The 22,044-nt window shown below is 48.8% G+C and overlaps 1 protein-coding gene across 12 annotated transcripts in view; it reads right to left on the reverse strand.

The window, feature by feature from the left end:
* Positions 1-1,406: 1,406 nt before the first annotated feature.
* EPB41 (erythrocyte membrane protein band 4.1) overlaps positions 1,407-22,044 on the reverse strand; it is an 89,925-nt gene continuing 69,287 nt past the window's right edge. For 11 of the 12 annotated variants that reach the window (XM_067311596.1, XM_067311586.1, XM_067311595.1 and 8 more), the window contains 5 exons: positions 9,933-10,061; positions 8,040-8,141; positions 7,054-7,134; positions 5,517-5,624; positions 1,407-5,111 (listed from right to left, as the gene is read on the reverse strand). In XM_067311596.1, the coding sequence (XP_067167697.1) occupies positions 5,526-5,624; positions 7,054-7,134; positions 8,040-8,141; positions 9,933-10,061 (411 nt within the window). In that variant the 3' untranslated portion in view covers positions 1,407-5,111; positions 5,517-5,525. Of the gene's footprint in view, positions 5,112-5,516; positions 5,625-7,053; positions 7,135-8,039; positions 8,142-9,927; positions 10,062-22,044 lie in introns of those variants that run through there. The other variant, XM_067311594.1, reaches the window with a different exon arrangement.

Consider the following 22,044-nt stretch of genomic DNA (forward strand, 5'->3'; position numbering starts at 1 on the left):
CCGTGGTCCTGAATTTCCCTTGTCCTCCAAAGTGCTTAATTTTTAGGCGGGTGAACACAGTGGTTCCCGTGCCACCGGAACAGCCCGTCCTTCTCTGGAGGTCAGTACACTCGGCCCCCACCGCTGCCTCTGATTAAACAGTGTTGGCTCCGTAAATCTTCCTCGTCCTCATCGAACAGACGGAGACGCAGGCAGCACTCGCGGAGCCGCCGGTTCCAGCGCAGCGATGCCGCGGGGAGGCTGCGAAGGGAGCCGCGCAGGGACGTCTCCGCGCGTTTGTCCGGGGGAAAAAAACGGATCAAGAGATGCCGTTTCCCAGCTGTGCGGTTTTGGAGGTGGAGGAGGCGAGGTTGCGCGCCCGGCACCCGCCGTCCTGCTGCGGCTCTCGCCCCGCTAACGGGCCTGGGGCTGACGTGCCTTAACTACAGCCGCTAACCAAATCCCGGGCTTCCTCGCGCTCTTGGCCGGCGGCTCCTGCCAGCTGGCCTGGGCTCCCGGCTCCGTGTTCGTGGGCGGGCGCATGGCCAGCTCCGGCTGCAGCCGGGCCTGGAGCGCCTTTGCTTCGGAGGGAGCCCGAGCCAGTTGCTCGCTCCGCTCCTTGCTGCCCGGCAAAGAAACTTTTGGAGGCTTTGCCAGAGCTGGCAGGGATTCGTTTTTATTAGCCCCATCGGGGGGAGCCCCGCAAACGGGGAGGGGGTGCATCTCTCGCCGGGGGCGTTCGCAGGGAGCAGATCCGGGGTGCGGGGAGCCCCATGTATTGCAAACACAGTCCCTCCCTTTACAGCCCGAGTTCACGAGCCGGCTGGGGCTCCTTAGCTCTTTATTAGTTATTCTTTAGTTATTTAGTCCTTAATTAAAACAGAGGAGGAAACGGCTACTGGAAGTGCTGGGTTCCGCAGCTCTCTGCCCAGCGAGCCCGAAGGTCGCAGGTTCGATCCCCCCGTCCCCATGCCCCCACGCAGCACCCAGCTGCTCGCAGCGGCTCCCCGCCAACCCCAGCGAAACCTTCCGACCCCCCGGCAGCAGCCAAAAAGTCTCCCCCGTCGTTCACCTGGGAACCATCTCCTGCCACCTGGGCTGGGGCTTTGCAAAGCCGCTTGTTTTTTCCCCCGTGTCCCCCTTGCTTTTTGACGCTGGGTTGGGGAGGGGAGCTGCGACCTCCCGGGGCGGCTTGTGCAGCCGCTTTCTGCTGCTGGGAGAACTTTTATTTATTTTTTTCTTTTTTATCTGAATCCCTTAAGATTTGCATGGACTCCGCTCGCCTGCAGCCGGGTGAGATGGCGAAGGGGCAGCAGCAGCGGGGCAGAGGCCCACGGTACGTTAGGATTTCACGCGGGGCCGGGCTGGGAAGCGAAGGGCCCGCGGGCGGCGCGCCAGGCGAGGAAGGCTCACGAGACAGGAGGGGCGACGGTTTTGTTTGAAAATTTATTGGAAAAACGCAGTACAAGAAGCCATACCGAACACTTACGCCTGCCTAAACGCTACGGCAACTTTCCCTTTGATTTGCTATGAAAAGTCCAAAACAACAGCTCCCGCCGCTTACTAACTGGTCTATAAAGATTTGCCAATTTTTTTTTTTAAAGTTCCTATTTTTATAAAGAAGAGTGTAAACAGCTAGCCTAGACAATTCACAATTGCCTTAAAAAAATTTTACAAAGCTCCTTCATATTCTCAACTAGAAAAAACATTTTTTTTCCTTTTTTTTTAGTTTTTTTTTTAACAAGTGTAATCTCTAAGGTCGGGGGCACTACCACCTCTTAAGGTAATTGTACAATTAGGAAGTCAGCAAACCACAGTTTATTAAAACCAGGAATCAGTCAGTCCTTCGCTAACGCAGCTGTTCCAGTTTGATGGATGCGATCGGGTCACGAGCTGCTCGCCTTCCTTTCTATAAAAACATTCATTCATATATAAATAGCTTCCATATAATGTATATTATACAATCTAGGCAGTCTCTAGGTGAGTTTGTGGACTGGGAAGAGCTGGGAACATTCATATAAATAGACCTTGTATAGTTGCTTTGTCTCCAGAAATAGGGGACGCGCGAAGAGCCGGGTTCGCGGGAGGAAGGGCGCAGGCGGCCCCACCGCGGCGCTGGGTGAAGGTGCAAGAAGCTCCTTATGGTTTTGGGGGCTGGTGCTGCACAGAGCTCCTGTATCTTCTTCCCAGGTTGCCGCTGTGTTTTTTCCGGCTCTGCGTACCCGGCCTCGGCTGCCGGAGAGTCTCCGGAGGGCTGGAAAACCCCTCGTGGGGTGAGACAACAGCATGGTGAAAAGCCACAGGATGAGGAGGGGTTGTTTGAAATAAAAGCAAGAACTTGAACGTAACCAAGGGGAAGCGTGTGAGTGAACAACGTGGAGACAGACACCCAAAATCCAGCCAAAAAATATATATATATGTATATATGGGTTACTTTATTCTGTGGCCCCTTAAGAAGGGGGGCTCCCGCAGTGCTTTTAGGAAGGAACCACCTCTCAGGCCAGCGGGTTTCCGAGCCCCAGAAAGGTGACGCGTCCCTTGCTGGGGATGGGTGGCTCTTTCCAACACGCTCAGGCCCCCGGATGCCTAACTGCACACGGAGGACCATGCTCCAGCCGTGCACCGTGCCGCCCTGCGTCTCGGGACTGCCACGTGCCTTTAAGTGCTACGGAGAAACTTAATTTATCACGTTAGGTGTTTTTCTGGTAAAGCTAAAAAATCCTCTTAAATGCCTATTCTGCGTGCCCATTTTGGAATGAGTTACCTGCTACAGGGTGAGAACATAAGGAAGGACCAAGCGGCAAAAAACAGAATTCCCAGATACGGGACACCACCGGAAGGATGCTCAGGGGACGGTCGGTTAAGGCAAGCGTTACCCGACGAGGTCAAAGACCGCGAGCGGAGGCACCCGCCCGCGCGAGGATCTGCCGAAGGAAGGAAAGGGCTGTTCGGACGTAAATGGGAAGACTTCGTCTCTACACTAACGCCGCGGAGCGGGATGCCAAGAACCGGCCCAGGACCCCCGGGGCGGACGCGCGAGGGGCTGGCACCCGCCAGTGCCGTCTCCAGGAGGGACCAAGCGCCGGAGCAGCCTGGCGAGGAGCCAGCCGCCCCGGAGGGCCGGGTGCTGGCACGGCCCCGCAGCCAGCGAGGCTCGGGGGAAGCCAAACTGGGGCAGCTCCAGCGTTTTTGGCGGCGTCTCCAATCCGTGCTGACAGCTTAATGAAAACTGCACCTGAATCCGAGAAGCTGCACAAGCCCCAGCGTAGGTCAAAGACTGTTTTCAGCTAAGCGGCACGTCATCGCAGCCTGAGCTAAACCCTCTGAAACACGCTGTTCAAACCTAAAAATCGCAGAAAACTTCTTTTATTGCCGTTTGCTTCCCACCCTTGACGGAAGGGCGGCAGCGGAGCGCCCCATGCCCTCGGCTACCTGCGTGCCACACCATATCCAAAACCACAGCCTCAAAGTCCTGCGAAAGCGTTCACAAGTGGCTGGGCAGACTCTTAACACAGCTTTAAAAAAAATAATAAATAAACCCAAGAAACAGAAAAGCCCCCAACCTGCTAGAAGGAGAAACCAGGGCAGGACGCGCACCCAAGCCACAGTACAGATGGGGAAAAACGGGTGAGTTTTAGGGTCCTCTCTGCCTAGCTGAAGACTCCTCTTAAAGGACGCTTCGGAAGCGATTGCAAGAGGAGGCCATAAACTCATGTAATTGTGATAACTGGAGCGTCTACAAACAAACGGTACGTTATGAGCTTCTTTTTTAAAAAAAAAAAAAAAAAAAAAAGGACATTTTTATGTGGTCTGTAAGCTAAGCCAGAAGATGCAGCTGCTCTAAGCCCTGGTATTTCATTCCAGCGTGGCAGCCACAAAGCCGAAGTCCGGGCCCTTGAACGACTGCGGGAGAGCGGGATCAGCACTTTCGGCACGTGCCGGGTTGTTTTCCAGAGGGTTTGGCTTTATTACAGCCAGCAAAACCCGACACCCCCCACGGCGTCTTGTCCAGCCTCCCCAAATACAGCCTACAGGCCTAAGAAGGACTGTCCAAAGGATTTTAAACTAAATGATAGTAGGATGCAACACCTTTGTCCTGCTGTGTGGGTAATGTGTTCAGCTTTAAATAGCACTGGGAGGAGGGAGAGAAAAAAAAAAAGTGACTTAAAAAACCTTATTTAAAAATCAAGAACACAAATGAGTGGAAAACTGTGACACTGGAAAAAAAAAAAAAAATCTGTTACTGTGAATGCTGCATAAGCCTACCTTAATAGCATTCAGAGTCAACACATCTTAAACACACTTCTAAGGGCGTTTTAATTTAACGGCATCTAGGAAACGCAAACAGGTAGGTAGCATTCGGCAGAGCCGCGCGGGAGGAAGGCCCGGCGCAGCTCTCTTAAAGCTCTACAATTCACAGTATCAGATACTCGAAGCAACTTCCAGTATTCCTTAACCCTAGTTGACTATGAAGATGGGGGAGGACGCTTATGCCACCCGACCCTACTGTGTTCAAACAGCGCCGGTGAGGAAATTCAGCCTAAAGCTGAAGGCTCTGCACGCCTGGGGATCGCGGTCGGAGTCGCCAGCTTCCTAAAAAAGCAAGGGGCCACCTGAAAGGCTGCACAAACTGAAGTCTGGTTTTTTTTCAAAACGTCTCTTCTGGCAGAAGGACCCAGCGGTAGCTTTTTGCGTCCAAAGTCTGCTCTCAGAATACGCACGCGTGTGGCTTATCTCGGTTACACCCGACGAGGCTGAGGAGGGGGAAAAGACTTAAACAAACGAACCCTTTGCGCCCTGCGAGCTGTGGTTGGGCCTGTAGCGGAAGAGGCTATTGCGTGAGAGGGAATGCAAAATTGAAAACCTGTAAAAAATGTTCAGTACAGTTAGAAATATGGCATACTGGTTGTCACAATACATATAAAAAAAAAAAAACCCAAACTATCTCCAATAGGATCCATTGGATTCTGAAAAATCCCAAGTAAAATGTCAAAGCGCAACTCCTACTAAATGATATGAACGTTCAGTTTCTGAGGGTAAATCTGGTAAATCTGAGGTCTTTGTGCTCCAGGTAGTTTCTTTGTAGTTTTGCTGGGTTTCTTCCCCCGTGCTCTGTCTGGAAGGAACACTTCCTAGAAAGAGAGAAATAGGGTAAGTTATAAACACTAATTTTCAGTGAAGGAGAGGAACTTGCTTCCCTTATCCTTGAAGTCATCTGAGAATTGAAAAGACGAGCCATCGTCAAGGGCATGTGTGAACCGGGGCTTGGAGCTACAGCCAGGCATCCGTCACAAATAATACCCTATTCTTTCAGGCTCAGATTCAAGAGCTGCAAGTCCTCAGACCCTTAGGACAAGTGTCATGTTTAATTAGATGTGGAAGCCCCTTTAATTAGCGGAGAGTTCAAACACTAAACCACACATTGGCCTTTTCTCCTGGCCAGTTTCTGCTCAATAACCTTGCCCGCACCGAGAGGCAAGTCACCCACCCTGGTGGGAAGCCAGGGCTCCTCATCGCTGGGTCAGCTCCCTACTTACGCAGCCTTGCTACTCTTCGGCGATCTCCGTCTCCTGGTGCACGACCACTTTGGTCACTGACATGTCCGGGTGCTGTTCTTTCGCCGCTTTTATGGCTTCTGCTAGAACCTGCAAGAGAGCACGTTTCAGAGACGCGCTGCAGCTCGTGCGCCAGCAAGGATCTTCAGGGCAACCAGAGACTACTTTTGTCTCAAGGGGAGAGAAAAAGAAAAGCGAATAGGCTACAGTTGCTATGTTTGGAAGGAAACGTAGTTTTCTGCTTAAGCAGGAAGGCTGCAAATGCTTCAGTTCTTCCTAGGAGTAAAAGGCATGGCAGGAAGAAATTCTGCACATTACACTGGCAGAGAATTTATAGGCCCTTGAAGACTCTTGGTCCCAGTGGGACCATGAAGCAAAGTGGAAACCGCTGGACCAAATGATTCGATAATTTTGGATCCCTGCACAGTGACACTAGGTGAATTAAAGCCTGGTTGTAAGGCTCAAGCAGGGGAAACATGCAATCTGGCTGCTTCTGGGGAGCCCTGGGCACGCCGGGGGCCAAGCGCAACTGCAGCACATTTTGGGTCCCGGGGAGGCAGCGACTTTCAGTGGCATTAGATCATTTCTGAAAGGAAAGCTGGGTTTCTGAGAATACATCACATTGCTCAGCTGGCCCATATTATACGATGGATGAGAGCAATTAAGTTGATATAGCATAAGCAAACCCTGTTTATTGTTCCAGCAAGTGTGACAAGCGCATTTCAAACATGTCCTCAGCTATTTTCCACCAGAATTAATAAACTAGTTCTTCTCTTACAAATAAACTCCAGGCCCACGATACTTGCGACTAAAATTAAATTCGAAGTATGATTCTCCGATGACAAAACCGTCACTTCCAACACACAAGCTAGAGGCCAGAGAGGCTGACTCATCGGAAAGGCTCTCATATAAAGACTGCGAGACTTTCTGCAGGCCTCTCCTTTCCCATGGTAAACACTGGCGGTGCCGAGTGCTAGGAAATGATTTCTGGCACTATATTGCAGCAACGCTGCTTCAAAGTTAATTGCAGGTCATCCAGACATCAAGAAATACTTTGATATCATATTTTTGCAGATTTTTAAAAAATTGGATTTGTCCAAACCAATTCTGAAATCCAAACTTTGTTGCTAATACCAGTGTCAGAAGAGAATTAAGCTACCCTGGCCCAGCTATACATCTGCATACTGTGAAAAAGGAACTTATTACTGAATCTGTTAGGTACATACAGATTGAAAAGTCAGAGAAAATTAATAAGCTGTAACCAGTGTAACCATACCGTCCCTTGGAAACCCTGCCACTTCTTTTAAACATAAATGTAAAATGAGGCTGACTACCATGTGCAGACAAAATATTAGCAGTGAATAAAATCACATCTTCCATAAAAGCATGAAGTTTTACTTCTAACCCAACAAAATTTCCCTAGGTTGTTTTCCAATTAAATCTTCAGAGAGGCAGGCTGACTGTGTAGCTCGTTGTGCCAGCTCTAAAGAGCTCTTCTGGACGGTACCCAAACCCTTACCTGGTCGTGGTCTACATCCGCATCTCCCGTGATGACGATCCTCTTTTCAATCCGCGTCTCTGAAATGCCACCTTTTACAGTCTAGTACAAAGGGAAAACTACTGTTAGTCTCTAAGTGAAAAGGAATTAAAGCGCATTGGGGCTGCCTGGCCAAAGATGGCATCCAAAAGTAGAGCTGTTAAATATTGCTGTCATACCCGAATATCAGAATCACGGAGGAAAACCGTCACTGATCATAATGGAAGACCATCAAATATTCAATGATCTTTGCGTAAAGCACGGCCTGTGAAGAGCTTCGTAACTCACAGCGCACTTCTTTCCTGCTGTCCCACCAGACAGATGGTGATAACGTCCACAGGACTCACTGCACTTACTGCCTAACCCAGAGTCTTAATTCAACATGGGCAAATCTGGGCCCTTCACACTTTGTTTCCATTACCAGTTACATTCTTTTGAAGGAACTGGGGTTTAAGCTTTCTTCTATCGCTCAACTTAGCCTTAAACCTCCTCTGCTCCAGCCCATACGCACGGGGGAGTCATTTCGAGAGCACCCATAACCACGTTTGCTAACTACCGCACCTTGATGGCCGCCAGTTAGAGAATTAAAGGACTATATTATAATCCTGAACTAAATTACACTTTTCTTCTGGTTCACATGCAACTTTGGATTTCTCTTTTGTATATTGCACGAGAGTTCAAAAAAAAAACCCCAAAACCACAAAGTCCTGCAACAACAAATTAAATTAAGCAACTATTTGGGAACAGGCACCAGGCTCTGAGTTAGACCAAGATGAACCTGCAATGAGGTGGATTTCCAGGGGGCACTGTACTATTGCTTCAGAATAGCCAAGAAATTAGGGGGCTGAGAAAGGCTAAGTAGAAGGGAAAATACTCCATCACCAAGTCTTCAGCCCCCGCAGCGACTCCGCATCAAGCCCATCGCAGAGCATCAACACCACTTTGTGATTTTGTGAGGTTCCCGTTACCTTGGTGATCTGTGTGGTGGTGGTGCTGCTCGTGGTTTCGGAGGTGATGGTCTGAGCAGTCAGCAGAATGCCGGGCTCTAGGTCTCCGTTGCCGCCATCCGTCTGTGGGAGACACAAAACACGGCCATCAATCTCCGTACGCAGCGTGGACAGAAACAGAAGTTGCTCATCAACAGAGCACGATGCAATCGGAGCTCCTTGATGTCTCTTTGTAATTCCAAGCAAAGTTTCATTCGGAAGGTCCTTTTTATTCTTCCTTGTACAGAACTTGCCTTAAACTCCTCAGCATCAAGGAAAGTCAAGGTATCTGCTGAACTAGAAGCAGGTTTTTAAAGTTGGTTACTTGGTTCGCATCCTGCACAACTCAGCCTTTCAAGGTCTGCCTGAAAACCTAAAACAAGTTGTCTTTGCCAATTTAGCCTGGCTTTGCTGTCCATGTGTCACCTCAGTACAAGCGAAGATGATGCGAGGGATGATACCACAGCAACGAACCCTGGACGGAGGCCTCAGATGGAGACCAGCACTGCAGCAAGACCATATCTGGAGTTACCACAAGGTGGGACCAGTTTCCACAGCAATTTTATGGCACATCATATCCAAGCGTGCACACAGCTGACTTGACCCAGTCCAAGAGAATCGCTTTTAGCTTTCATTTCTCTTGAAAAGAGAAAGATGAACACTCCTGTTCATCTATGTTGAGCAAGAGGCGAGCACACACCCCTCCCCGGTGCATGCTCTACCCTCAGACGTCAGAGAAGATGCTAAGCAGCCACTGGTGGTAGATATATTCCCTAGGCACGTCAGGGCTATTGGGAAGCGTAAATGGTATCAATGTCATGCTTTTTTCCATGTTACAGCTGGAAGCTTTCAAACGCATTAAGAGCACAATTTTCGAACCTGCTCGCTGAAGCCAGATGCTTCTTCAGGCATCCCTAGAGAGCTGGGTCTTCCCAAGGTGCCAGCTGCTGCTGTTCAGTGCAAGGCATGCAATACACAGCAGACCCGAATGAAATTCTGCGTTCCCAGCCCTGTTTTATTCCTCAGCACAGCCGGCCCTCAGTATCAGAGTGACAATATTACCCCCTACTCAGGAATCCCAAGTTATCCAAGTGTGGGACACAGCCTGTTATCCAAGCGTGGGACACAGGCTATCTGAAGCCAAACTGCAACACCAGTCACATCCTTCAGTCATTACGCTCCAAAACCAGAGCACGGGCTGCTTTTAACAACCACTGTTCTGACAAACTCAAGCTAACAAAGGATCCAAATTCTCAAATACTGATTTTAGATCGAAGATTAATTTTAACCTCAGTAATGAAACCTTACCTGCATATGTTGGCATTGCTCCACTAACATTTTAATGTATAGTTTCAAATCACTGCAGAGGCACCCATTCTGATTAGCGTTTTATAGAGTGTTTTTGGTTTTTGACACCGGTTTCGGAGTAGAAACCTAGCGGACAACCCTCAGAACAACGTTTTCAAACTCGTTAACACGAAAAGTTCTCAAGAGCCATAAACAGGAAGGAGAACTGGGGAAAAACGAAATAACACGTCTCTTGCAGAAAAAATGCCAAGCCGGGTTAACTCTGTGTGGTCTAATCTACATCCCAAAGCCACCAGTGGCTGCACATAAATTCTGTTTGCACACACGTCTTGAAAAGGTAATTGTTCTTCAGGGATATTAAAAACACCACTGTTCTAAAAATATCAGGTGCACCTGGAAATATCATCCACAACATTTGTTAACTTTTGTGCTGCGACTCAGAGGGTTCGAGAAAGGCAGATGGTACCAGATGGCACGCGTGTCTCGCTCTGAAGATTTAGAGAGCAAACGTTTGCGTTTGGATGAGTTTAATTAAGCCCCTTGAAAATTAATCATAACACACCTTACCTGTGCAGCTTCGTAGGTGATGGTCTTCGTTTCCGTGTGAACGATGGGAACTTCTTTCGTTGGGATTTCACTTTTCACCGCGTTGGACACGTCCGAGATGGTGACTGTCTGTGTCTTCACTAGAGGTGGCTATGAAACAGGTTTAAAAAAAAAATCTCAGAAAACACCCAGGCAGCACCGGCACGTAACAACTGTGTTGCTGGCGAATGATCTGACACTGATCTGATAAAAGCACCAAGGGAAGCAAGGTCAGCCTGGAAACCTTCGTTTTGAAGCCTCTGCTACGACACACTTTTCAGAGGTCAAAGATCAGGCGTGAGGATTAAGGAAAGACAGAAAAATCCTCTAGATCTTCCCAAACGCTGCGGCCTGAAGTCAGCCCGACAAAGGCGTCCGGGGCTTAAATGCCGTGCCAGAATACCATGAAGAAACCGTCTCCGCTGATCATTAACTCTCTGATTACTAGAAGCTCATAGCTGCCAGTAAAAGATGATCCGCATTTACTGGTATGTCAGGATTAACAGAGTCTGGATGAACAGAGTTAATCACAGAGTCTGGATGAACAGAGTTAATCACAGCTGAGAGAAGCTTTTTCCCAACTGCAAGTGGAACGCATTCACGACTAAAAAAAACCTCATCAAATCCTAGGTCTTTACCTTTTATTAAATCAATGTCAGACAAAACAGAAACGTTACGTCTTGAAAGAGAAACGCGGGGGAAGAAGAAATCAGTTGTTCCACCACCTGATCATCATCCCGAAGAAGACGGAGTTAGTTCAGACCCACAAGGTTCTCCCAGATTGCTCGATTTCTGCTCACCTTCCCACACCGGGCAGATGCCACCGGCAGCGTTAGCAGGGCAAGCGGACACCTCTACGCGCGTAAGCAACGAACCTTCAGCAACACTGAAGCAGGCAAAAGACACCTCCCGCGGCGGGGAGCAGAGGGGGACGTCAAAGCCCACGCGGGGGACGTCAACAGCGCTTCAGAAGTCGCTCTGCTGCGCCCAGGCTCGGCCCTGCAGCGCGGCGCGAGGCGGCAAGGCGCCTTACGCGCCAAAATCGCGCGCCGCCGGAGCCTGAACGCTTCCCTCGCGGGGGAGCCAAGAGGGCGCTCGGCCCGCGAGGCGGAAGGCGCCCCGCGCTGCGCCCGGGCCCGTCTCGCGCTTAACGCCGGAGCGAATCGAGAGGGGCCGGGGCGCACCGAGCGCCGGAGACGGACCGGCTAACGGGCTCCGCGAACGAGGTCGGGCCGCGGAGCCGTAGCTCCTCGTGAGGGGGCTGCGGCACCTGCTTGCTGCAGTGTTTGGGCTCCGCTCCAAAGGCAAGCCGGGGCCGGCGGGGAGAGCGCGGGCGCTCCGGCTCACTACCTGGAAGCAGCGGACGACGGCTGGAAGCCCGTTAGTAACCGTCAGGCCGCGGCGCTCTGCCTTTAGCTCGCTAAACGGCTCTGGCGCCCCTCCGTCGTCGCCGGCCTCCACCGCCGCCTCCTCGCTCCCCCGGGGCCGCGGCGGAGGCGCCGCGGGGATTACGGGGGGCTCCGGCGCGCGCGGCTCCGAGGCGGCCGCCCGCTTCCCCGCGGCCGCGCGGCCCCCCTGGTCCCGTCTCGGGCGCTGGGCGCTCTCGGGGAGGCCGGACGCGGCCGCCGCCGCCGCCGCCGCCTCCTCGCTGCTTACGGGGGCCGCGCCGAAGCGACGACTTGGAGCAGGCTCCGAGGCAGGCGGCGCTTGGGTCTCGCTAAAAGCTACCGCGTGCTTTGGACCCCCCCATTCAAAGGCAGCGTCATCGCTTTTCCTCTCCGGCACTGCAGCCACATCCTCTTTGGAGAGAAAGTCACTCATAGTCTAAAAAGAAACGAATACACAAAAAAAGGCCAGAGAGAGAAAGAGAGAGAGTTAGGAAGAACAGAAGGTCGTGAAGCATAAAGGCAAAACAACATTGCTCTCTTAGAAAACGGCCCGTCGCTAGTAATCCATGCAACAGCGGGGGATCCGAAGGTTTTAAAGCTTGAAAACCTTTGTGCTATGCAATGCGTCCCGTGGTTTTACTAACGTGGCCTTCACGATAGATTAATAATCCCTGTTCTGAAGGTTTGAGGAATTAATAATACAACGACTCTTTCCACTTAAATGAAAAACAGCCATTTAACACGTTTTGCCCAGTTTGGAAACTCTACAATAATTTCAGCGTAGCAAGTGGGGACTTTGGTGCACATCCAGGATCCCGTGTGCAACAAAACCCGCCGACTACGCCAAAACCATACACCAGTTCTGCTTTTACCTCCTTCAAATGTTTTACTCGGTGCTTTAATTTGCACGGGGAGCTTAAGAGAATAAGCCCGGAATTACTGTGCGCTACGAATGTCCCAGCACCGGGGGACGCGCATCTCCGAGACCCTTGCTTCTCGTTGCAGGCTCCGGGAAAGCTAACCACAGACGTGTCTGCAAAAGGTCATAACGGCATTGGGAAAGTTATCGTGAGAATATGCACAAGTTAGTATGGAAATCAACTGATGCAATACCGAGAGGCTCCTGAATTAGAAGAAGCCTCCAAATACGATCCGGCCTGGCCATCGGAAAGAACTTGTACTCTTTCTTCTTGACGAACCAGCTCAATTAACTTGCCCAACTTTTAGCACAAAACTTTTCAGCTGAGGAATAACGAAATGCGGCTTTAAACCCGGCAGCCCCACGTTCACACAAACGTGTGCTGACCACGTCACCACTGAGCACGCCGTTTCCCGCTCCATCACCACGTTGGACCGTTTATTCCGAACTACCGCAATGCTTGTACGTTATTGCCAAAGCAGGCGGAGCACAGAAACCTTCACAGCGGCTAAACCTCCTGGAGGCACAACGTAAGTTGGGAAAAAAAACCTCCGGATGCCCCGTACTGCAGTGACTATTTCTTCCCAATTGACCACCTCTGCATTGATTTGTGGTAATTTTGTATAAAAGTAGCCACGTATCTGCATGTCCAAAATCATAAACAGTGGTTAAATTTTCATAAAAGTGTGGCGAGCCCATTGCCGTCGGCTGTTGCGTTAATTTTGACGGTGGTATTGAGGGGAACAGAAACTGCTGCATCAGTTTCTATTGAGGAGATTCTCTGGGCAACCACAGAGCCGTAAGTTGGGCTTAAAAGCGTGAGGTTTTCGGGGGCCTGTGGGGTATCCGGTATAAAGCACTTTCTGCAGAGCAGAAGTTTTCACCCTAACTGACCTCACCTAACAGCACAGTTCAAAATTATTTTAAGAACTGCCACTGCTTCCTGCAGAAGCGAATACACGCTCATTTTAGTATCGTTTCAGGAAATGACTCTTGCAACGTTCCTCCCAGGTCTTGTTCAGTTCCCGGCTTCGATATGTTACAGACAGATTACCTGCAAAATTTCGGTTCTTAAGTTCTCTGGATATTGCTTCAGGAAAATGCATGTAGCACGAGTGCAGTGGCAGTGATTAGCCCTGCGATCAGGGCAGCTCACAGACATATGGAAGTGTTATTTCTGATTGCAAACCGCTTCCATATGTGCTCCTGCAAAAAGTATATACACACAACAGCCTCATTTTGCCTAATGCAAGATACAATACCTTAATGTTTCACAAAACAGAGCACGTACTGAGGTTACCGGCTTTCAATGCCCATGTCTTAATCTTGCTTTAAAACCTAGATTTATATACCGTCGATATACTGATCTCTCCTTAATTATATATGTCAAAGCTTGCAAATTAATCATGGGATTTGGGGAAGAAGTATCTTCTTCACTTTAATGGAAAGTGCTTTAGAAGCAGGATTTCCTTGCGTACCAGCTGCGGCATTGCTCTGACCCAGAGGGAGAATGAAATCCACAGATAAAACAAAGCAGATTAAGCAGCTACACAAACAGAGGTCTATTTAAGAGACAGACATTTGTATACAGTAAAAATAACTTCCCGGCTGCCTCTCGCATACAGAAAAAACAATTTCACATTTTGGAAGTGCCTTGCATGCTGAAAGCATAAAGGAACAGAAAAGCTTAAATGAAGCCTACGCGGTGCATGTGCTGGTTTTCAACAGAGCAAAGTGTGGCCATACACATGCAAACGATCAAGGCAGAATGAAATCCTGATAAGATCGACTGACCAGAAGCACTTTGCGTCTTGCCTTCCTATTCCGCCTTTCAGAAGTCAGACTAATTACAAGCTATCGCTTTCTCTATGTAATTATCCATTTACGCACACATTTTTTTTATATGATACAACGGTGCTTGTTCCTGTCTTTAAAAACACAATCTGCATCCAGGCTGGAAGAAATCATCTTTTTATACAAAAAAAAAAAATAGGAATTTGAATGTCTGTTACAAATTCTGATCTTATCAAGATTTTCTTTAATTTGCAAATGCAAAAGCATTCCTGTTTTGGGGCCTCAGATGCTGCAGAGTCCCAAGCTCTCCTTGAGAGTGGAGAAAGTTGGGAGGACCCAGGCTGCGAACCACACAAACTACTCGTTCCCCGCAAAACAAACCCAAACCAGCTACGCCCAAATCAAAGACGAAGCAGATTTTGCGTAAGCCATAGGCAGTGGGAAGAGGATGCGGGACAGGATGCGGTGCCCCAACACAAACAGATTGAACCAAATGCGACCGCGCGCTACCCTGCTCGATACGAGCCGCGGTGCGCCTGATGGCGACTGCGAATGCAGCGTAATTTAAAAGCTGCAGGGTAAAAAGTGACACGCAGACCAAGAATTCAAACAGGGGATAAATTAATAACAGGACTGTGCACCTGATACTAGACAGTGACGGGATTTTTTTTAGTGCTTTCGTATAAAAGTATGCTTGCCGTTATTTTTCCCACGAACTAGCTGCCCTCCCCGCTCTCCAGCACTGCCCCGGAGTCACCCATGCTCCGTTACCCATTTTCTCCCTTTCTTTCCTCTTTTTTTTTTCCTCGTGCAGGAAAACTTCTGCAGCCAGTGCGGACAGGCTGCTGCCTCTCTCCCCAGCAATTTGCAGTTACCCTCGTCCCAAGAGTCTCCTATCTTGCAAGGGGCTTAAAGACCCATAAAATTAAATTCTTGCTATTCAGGGCTTCCAGTCACCTTCTTATTCAGCGTAGCATGGCCACAGAGACACTGGCGCGTGTTATTAGGTTATCCCCAAACGAGTGTGCGCAGAAGCTAACGAGCTCGGCGTGACCATCTGAGGATGCACGAGGAGATGATGTTGGTTTTGCAGCAAACGGCACTCACCCATAAGAGCTCCCCAGATCACCCGATGAACGCTCCCGTCTCACAGCTGTCAAAGCACTTGAGTAAAAAGCATTATAAAGCAGAAAACAGATATCCCGATTTGACAATAGCTGCTACACCTTATAAAGCTGCGTATTTCTTGCTCCGAATTCCTTCCGCGGAGAAAAAGCCGCCGTTGGCATGGCACACGCTGCCTTGGGTTTTGCAGCGGCAGCTGCAAACGGAGCAGGAGCGCTATCAGGGCTTGCAGCTGGGAAGTCATTTTAGCGCTGCTGCATTTCACCCGCTGCATTTCGGAGACGATTTAAGGCCCTGCGCCGACACCAGGCTCAGCCGGCAGAGCCGCAGCCGTGCGAGCCTCGCGGCCGGCTTCGCCCGACGCCGCGCAGCAGCGAAGGGGCCAAACAATTTAGAGAAAAGCGAATAATCTCCCGGAGAGCTGGGATAAAAGCAGTTGGAGTTAAGGTTAGGAAGGACTCCTTACATAGCCTCTAGCCTTGGACATGACTTCAGGCGGCGTCAGCCAGCGAAAACCAGAGCAGAGCCTTGCGTTGTATTAGCAAGTAGGAAGGCAGTGGTTAATTAAGAATGTGGGTTTTTTCCACTTATGAAAATAGAAAGGAGCGTTTTTGTCCTCAAATTAATACAAGGTGGGAGGGGGGGAAAGGCTCTCCAAGTTGCATTTGGCCGTATGTAGCACAGCGCGTTCGCAGAACAATTCTCGCTCGACTAGAGGCACGTTAAACCCTTAACGTTACTGCAGGTGCTGGCAGAGGGGAGCACAGCGTAACGTGTAACCCGTAACGCTCCTGCTCTCAGGGGAGATTTTCTGCAAACTATTTTTCCCTGACCCTCACTCTCAGAAGTGAACAGGGAGAACGTGTTAAATTAAGTGCCTGGTAAAGCACTGTGCCTTTCGGTCCCTCTGCACGCAAGGCCAGGCTTAAAACAAGCTGGATTTAACCCCGAACTGAATTATTTTGAGAGCGGATATTGCCTCCAAGGGCAAGACTTGCATGCACCTAGTTTGACAAAGCAACACCAAGTGTTAGTCCGAGGAAGTCGTAACGCAGGTCACATGTGCCTTTTTTTTTTGTTGTTAATAAGCAGTAGAAGAAGAATCTGATTTGCAATAACATTTATTAATGATAAATGTACATATTTACAAAGAAAAAATCTGAGAAAAAATACAAAACCAAAAAAGTGTTCCAAAAGAGAGCATTTCAGGTAAAAAAAGAAAATAGTTTTTAGTCCAATGAGACCGTGTACCACTGCTAGAAGACCACAAACACCACGCGGCACAAACCCGGGTCACTACGAAAGCCTTTACCCAAAGCCTGCTAGTCCTTCCCTCCAGCTTTACAAACCAAGAAAAACACAAACAGGGGCACTAGAGAAAACACTGTTGCCTGGTTCTCCCATGCCCCTGGCACTGTAAAGTATAGACCAAAGAGTTTCTACATGAATCAGTAACCAATCTTTGAACTTTTCTGGAAAGCATCCTACCTCAGTCTACATATCACAACCAGCATGGTCTACTCATGACCCCCAAGCCTCCAAAGGCAGGAAAAAAGAAAAACAGGCAAACCAACAGGATAAATCTCAAAGTGACAAATTGCTAAGCTCGGTGCGACCCGAAAGACACTTTTGCCGTAACCGTCCTGAGAAGCTTGGAGGCTCAGGCAGAGCGAGGCTGCTCCAGCCCCGTTCCTCAACGCAACCACGAAAATCCACCTCTCCTCTTTATTTCGGGATAGAAGGACAAACAGACAATACCTGCTGCTTTGGGTCATCGCTGATCAGCACGCAAACTGCAAGGCAGAGTAAGGAGGCTGAAGGAAAACTGGTCTTAGGCTTAGCTGTTCCTGTGTCCTAACTTACCACTCCTCTAGAGAGTCCTCAGTTGGTCTTAACTCACTGGGCAAAGAGCGAGCGGTGTGAGATGCAGACAATTCCAGCCGTCTACTCTGATTTACCTGTTCGCTTTCATTAAAAAACAAAAGGGTTTTGTTTACGCTAATACCTATCTCTTGAATATCACCAACTACCATCACGGACAGAACCCAACACCCAATGCAGCCTCAGAGCTTAGTCCGAGTTTCAAGCAATCAGCTGGGCTCAGGCGCACTTGCTGCTTCAGAAATACTCATGCCCACCTTTTCTTAAAGCACGAAAGCCCAAGAAGCTCTTCTGCGTGTTAGGCAGAATTGAGAAAAGCGGACGTCAGGAGAAGATTCAGAATAGGAAGGGCAGAGCCAGCCACCAGCTTCATGATGCACAGAGTTGGGGGCACCAAGGCTTGAAGAAGCCCCTTTTCTCCGACCGCTAACCAAGTCCACACGCGAGCACCAAAGAGCCTCCCTGCAGCAGAGATTAGCTCGCAAAACACTGCAAAAGTCTAATTACCCTCAAAACTGCTGGCAGCTGTCAAGCAGCTAAATCACCGGCATAGCAGAGTCACTGAAATACCGTTTTCTGCAGCGCTGAAGAATGAGGATTTCTCACGGAAACCCGGCTGAGGTTACACGCTGCAGACATTTCCAGCTTCCCTTCGGAAGCGGTAATTCAGTTCTCCAACACTCACTGTCAGTGCAACAGGCTGGAATTACCCCGACCAGGTATAAAAAAGGTGCTTTATTCCTACCCCAGCTAGGAGCTAATGGAGACGTTAGGGCAGGCGCCTAGGTGGTTTGTCTGTACTTTGCAGCATGTTGGTTCCTGAGGGGAAAAAAGGAGCAAAGCACACGCGTTAGGTCCTTTATGAAAACCCTGAGACCTCTGCCCTTAAACTAAGCTACAGCACGTTAACTCTGATTTTGCATGCGTACGACCCTAGCGATCCTGGTACTTGCTTTCCATTCTGCATCTTGAGTCAACGTCAAGCGAAAGCAGAGAAATCGGGAAGCAACCAACCCGGCAAAAAATGCGTACAAGACACAAAATGCCCCGAAAGGAGACCCTATCCCAACAGCCATGGAGCAAGAAAAAAGAGGGAGGAGAGGGGGGCAAAGAGGCTGGAGCACAGCAGAGGGATCAACATCGCCGCAGACTCCCACCGCAGCTTTGACCAGATGAGCTTTCCCTTCCCAACAAGCTATAACCTTTCTCCATCCGGATCAGGAAAGATCCCATCCGCCTGCATGAACGTAGATAAACTCATCTCTAAACTGCTGTAGAAATATAAAGTGTTTGTTCAGTTTCTTTATACTCTTCAGTGCGAATTGGTATATAAATCCCCAAAATGTTCCTGAGCATTCTCAGAATGTAAAGTTCAGAAGTTTTTTTGCTGATGATAACCAGCTTTATTTCAAGATTTAAACAAACAAATAAATAAAAAGAGACCGTTTTAATTAAGAAGATAAAGAGTTGAATTGGACTGACCAGCAGAGCGCATCGCTCATCACTCTGGGATGAGATATCCTGAGCACTACGTTCCAAAATTGCTCCGGGCAACGATTTTAAACTGGATACGGGAGACAGAGCTACAGAAACGATGGCTTCGCAAAAGCCACTCTTATGGCTTCAAAATATTTGCCATCCGTTCAGGAAGTCATCGCACAATAACCTACACGGCGTCTGCCGCAGCGAGCCTGCAGAAGCAGCATCGCGGCAGCTAACCAGAGCCACGGCTTTTAAAAGGAAGCAGGAGTTGCGTGTTTAAGGAAAAGCAGGTCTTCTCCAAGAAACACGGACAGGAAACGGACGGACAGAGAGACCAAACGGTCCCCGTTTGCATCCCGCCTGCTCCAATCTCGCACAGCTTGAAGCGTCCCCGCACTGCAGCACCCGGCACCGCCACGTCCTTCCCCAGCTGCCCGCCGCCCGCTTTCTCGAGACAAAACCTTCCTAAATTTCAGGCTGAGCCCTCCGGAGCTCCTCATCGGTTCGTGTTCCCCTGCACGTGGCTCGCGGAGGTGGCGTCGAAGCCCAACAACCGACCGACTTTTGCGATCTCGACGGCTGAAAGAGGAAGACTGTGTATTAAAGGCAGTGTTTTCGACAGGGAAGAATACTTTTCCATGGAAATCGGCATTCACACAAACCAAAGTCCTAAAGGCACAAACCGGTGAACTGATCGGAGCGAGGGGGCAAATCAGAAAGGTTCCCGCGAGATTAAAGCAAGCGTTTCGCCAACAACCTAAATTTCTGAGACAGCGCTTAGAGAGCCTCGTCCTAGACGCCGAGAGCAAGAGATACGGCCCGAGGATTTCCTGATTCACTGCTATCCTCCCGATCAGGCGGCACACGCCAAGCCGTGCACACATCGCGTTTGTCTTGTGTCCCTTCCAGTAGGCGTATTTTTCTAGCTTCCTAAAGTAACACTGTTCACACGGATACAGATCTATAAACGAATATAAATACATATATTTATAGATATTCACACATTTGAGTCCCTGTAATAAAGGACTGTTCCTTTCTCTTCTACGCTGCGGCAGCAGCTGCCAATGCCAACGGTACTGGCGGCCGTTCTCGGAAGTAATTATTTCTATACCAATTCTCTAGAGAAAGCAACAGAATGCATATTACTAGTGAAAGAGAAGCGGTTGGCTTAGCTCAGTCCCGTAGTTATTATATACAGAAAAGAAACCCCTTAGACACAAAGTCCCATCTTCCCTCCAGCTCGCAAACCAGCTCCGCTCAGCCCAGCTGAGCAAACCCCTCGCGCTTCCTAGCTTGGTCACCTCAACGACCAAGTCGACTCGGATCACCAAAAGCATCGTCCGGACATTTACGTTTGTGTGTCGCAAACAAGGAGCAGCATGCAACGGCTTCGTCGGAGGAGTCAAAGCAACAGACGGCTTTAACATTAGGACTGCGTCCTGAGCACGCTCTTCCTTTTTTTTCTTTTTTTTTTTAACACGTTTGGGTGAACTCAACAGTAGCAAAGTCGACATGCTGACGAAGGAGACATACTTAACAGCAGGTTATTCCATTTCCGTGACCTACGCAAACATGCTTCAGTTAGTTCCACACAGATTAGAAAAACACATCGGAAGTGCACCAAGACCACGAGCTTCAGAAAAAAGGATTCATTTACATTTACAATAAATATTTGCTTGCAATGGATTTTCTCCTATCACATGGCGTATTTTCATCGAAACGAGAATAGGGGTGCAAGCGGGAAGCTGTGATGCTTTGCAAAAGGCCTCCCGTTGGGAAAAGGAAAAGCTGCCTGTCCCTATCTATATGTTAACACTAACAGCAACATTGATGATCAACACTTTTTCTTTAAATGCCAATCTTGGTTTCCTAGAAAAGGAGTGGTTATGGATTAGGTTTGGTGCGTTGCTGTAAAGCCTAGTCAGGCTTTTGGACCATTATCAAGTGTTCTTCTGCTTGTGAATAGTTTACTTTTAAAAGAACAAGCTTAGTAAGTCTTCAGCAATTGCTAGGTGAAGTCTAAAGGAGCTACAGAAGCAAACATCTCCCATGTATGCACAGCTCAATCTGCCCTCTTAGAGCTGAAGCCTTTGCAATCAGTAACATGGTTTATACAATTCATTTTTGCTTACAGAGCACTAGGAAACGTCGAAACGGATCTGGCAATCCATTACCACTCCTGCCAGGCCCCAGATCGCAGCTACACAACGAAAAACAGCGGGATCCACGCTCTAGTCGCAGGGTGTCCCTTCCCGGGACAACGGCCTATGGAGATCAGAGCCCAGGACAAGGAGGATGCAGCAGAGGCTACGGCCAAGATTTCAGGAGCTTTGGTCTTGAGGTTTCAATAGGACCCTGTTCCCACTCAGAGAAAGAGCAGCCACCAAACAGTCAGTGCTATGATCACAAGAAAAGACATCATAAAGGGAATACGCGGAGAAGGAAAAATATTAGAGTACAGCTGACACTTTTTGAGCGATTTCTGCTCTTCAGGAATTGGAATAGAAACCTTTGGAAGAGTTTCTTCATTTGCTTGCCGGGGAAAGGCTGTCTCAGTAGGTATCTCCTGCTTTTTTAGTTTGTCTTCATCCTGTACTAACAGAGGACGTTCCTGTGTCTGCTTTCGTGGTAGAAGATCAAGAAAGACAGAGAGAGATGAACAAAAATGACAGATGGAAAGTGCCCAAAATGATACTTGGAGGTGTGCAAAGGGATAGGACAGTCTTCCTGTCAATTTAATAATAAACCGCTCTCAAGAACCGAAGCTCTGGCAGCTCAAATTGCATCGCCGTCTGAGCTACAAAGATGGTTCTCTCCTCTCTATAGAGCTCAAGAATCTCTGCATCATGCTCACGTGTGTTTTGCAAGTGCCTTCCAAGAAAACCAAATGTTTAGAACCAATAAAGTGTTTTGGAGTTGGAATGGTTGAGAAAAAAGTTAGCTTTGTTGTATTACAAATAGAAATGGCATAGTACAAAACGTGGTCTCTGACAACTTCCTATTCTCTACTGCCCTTAAAAAATGGTGCTTGTTAAATAACGTTTGACATCTAGACTGCAGTGCAGGTACAAAACTATTTTTGAAAGTCCTGATGATAGTATCAAAATTTCAGTTGTTTTGAAAACTCCATCGTAACGAGCAAAAAATTGTTACGTCTTAGAAATCCAGGGTGTGGAACAGGCATGATGTGAGTATTAGCGTTCCAAACTTCCTGAAGTTGGCTTCATACGTTAGCACGTTTGTTTCTGGAGTCTGAAGAACGTAAAAAACAGAATGAATAAAACATCAGGCAGGATCATGCAAGGGCTTTAGCACTTTCATTGAAGAAAGAGGAGATTGTGGGAAATATTGCAACCTATCCAGCACATCTCCACGCCTTCAGCTCGCCAGACATGGTCAAAGCCAACTGTACCTATGAAAGAAAAAACTTGGCTCTAAGCTCTCTCAGCTGCCCTAGCCTCCTCTGATCAGTGCGGTATTTTGGGACTGGTTCTTTGCACACCCC

This window comes from Apteryx mantelli, chromosome 27, assembly GCF_036417845.1.
Source record: "Apteryx mantelli isolate bAptMan1 chromosome 27, bAptMan1.hap1, whole genome shotgun sequence".
Lineage (NCBI taxonomy): Eukaryota > Metazoa > Chordata > Aves > Apterygiformes > Apterygidae > Apteryx > Apteryx mantelli.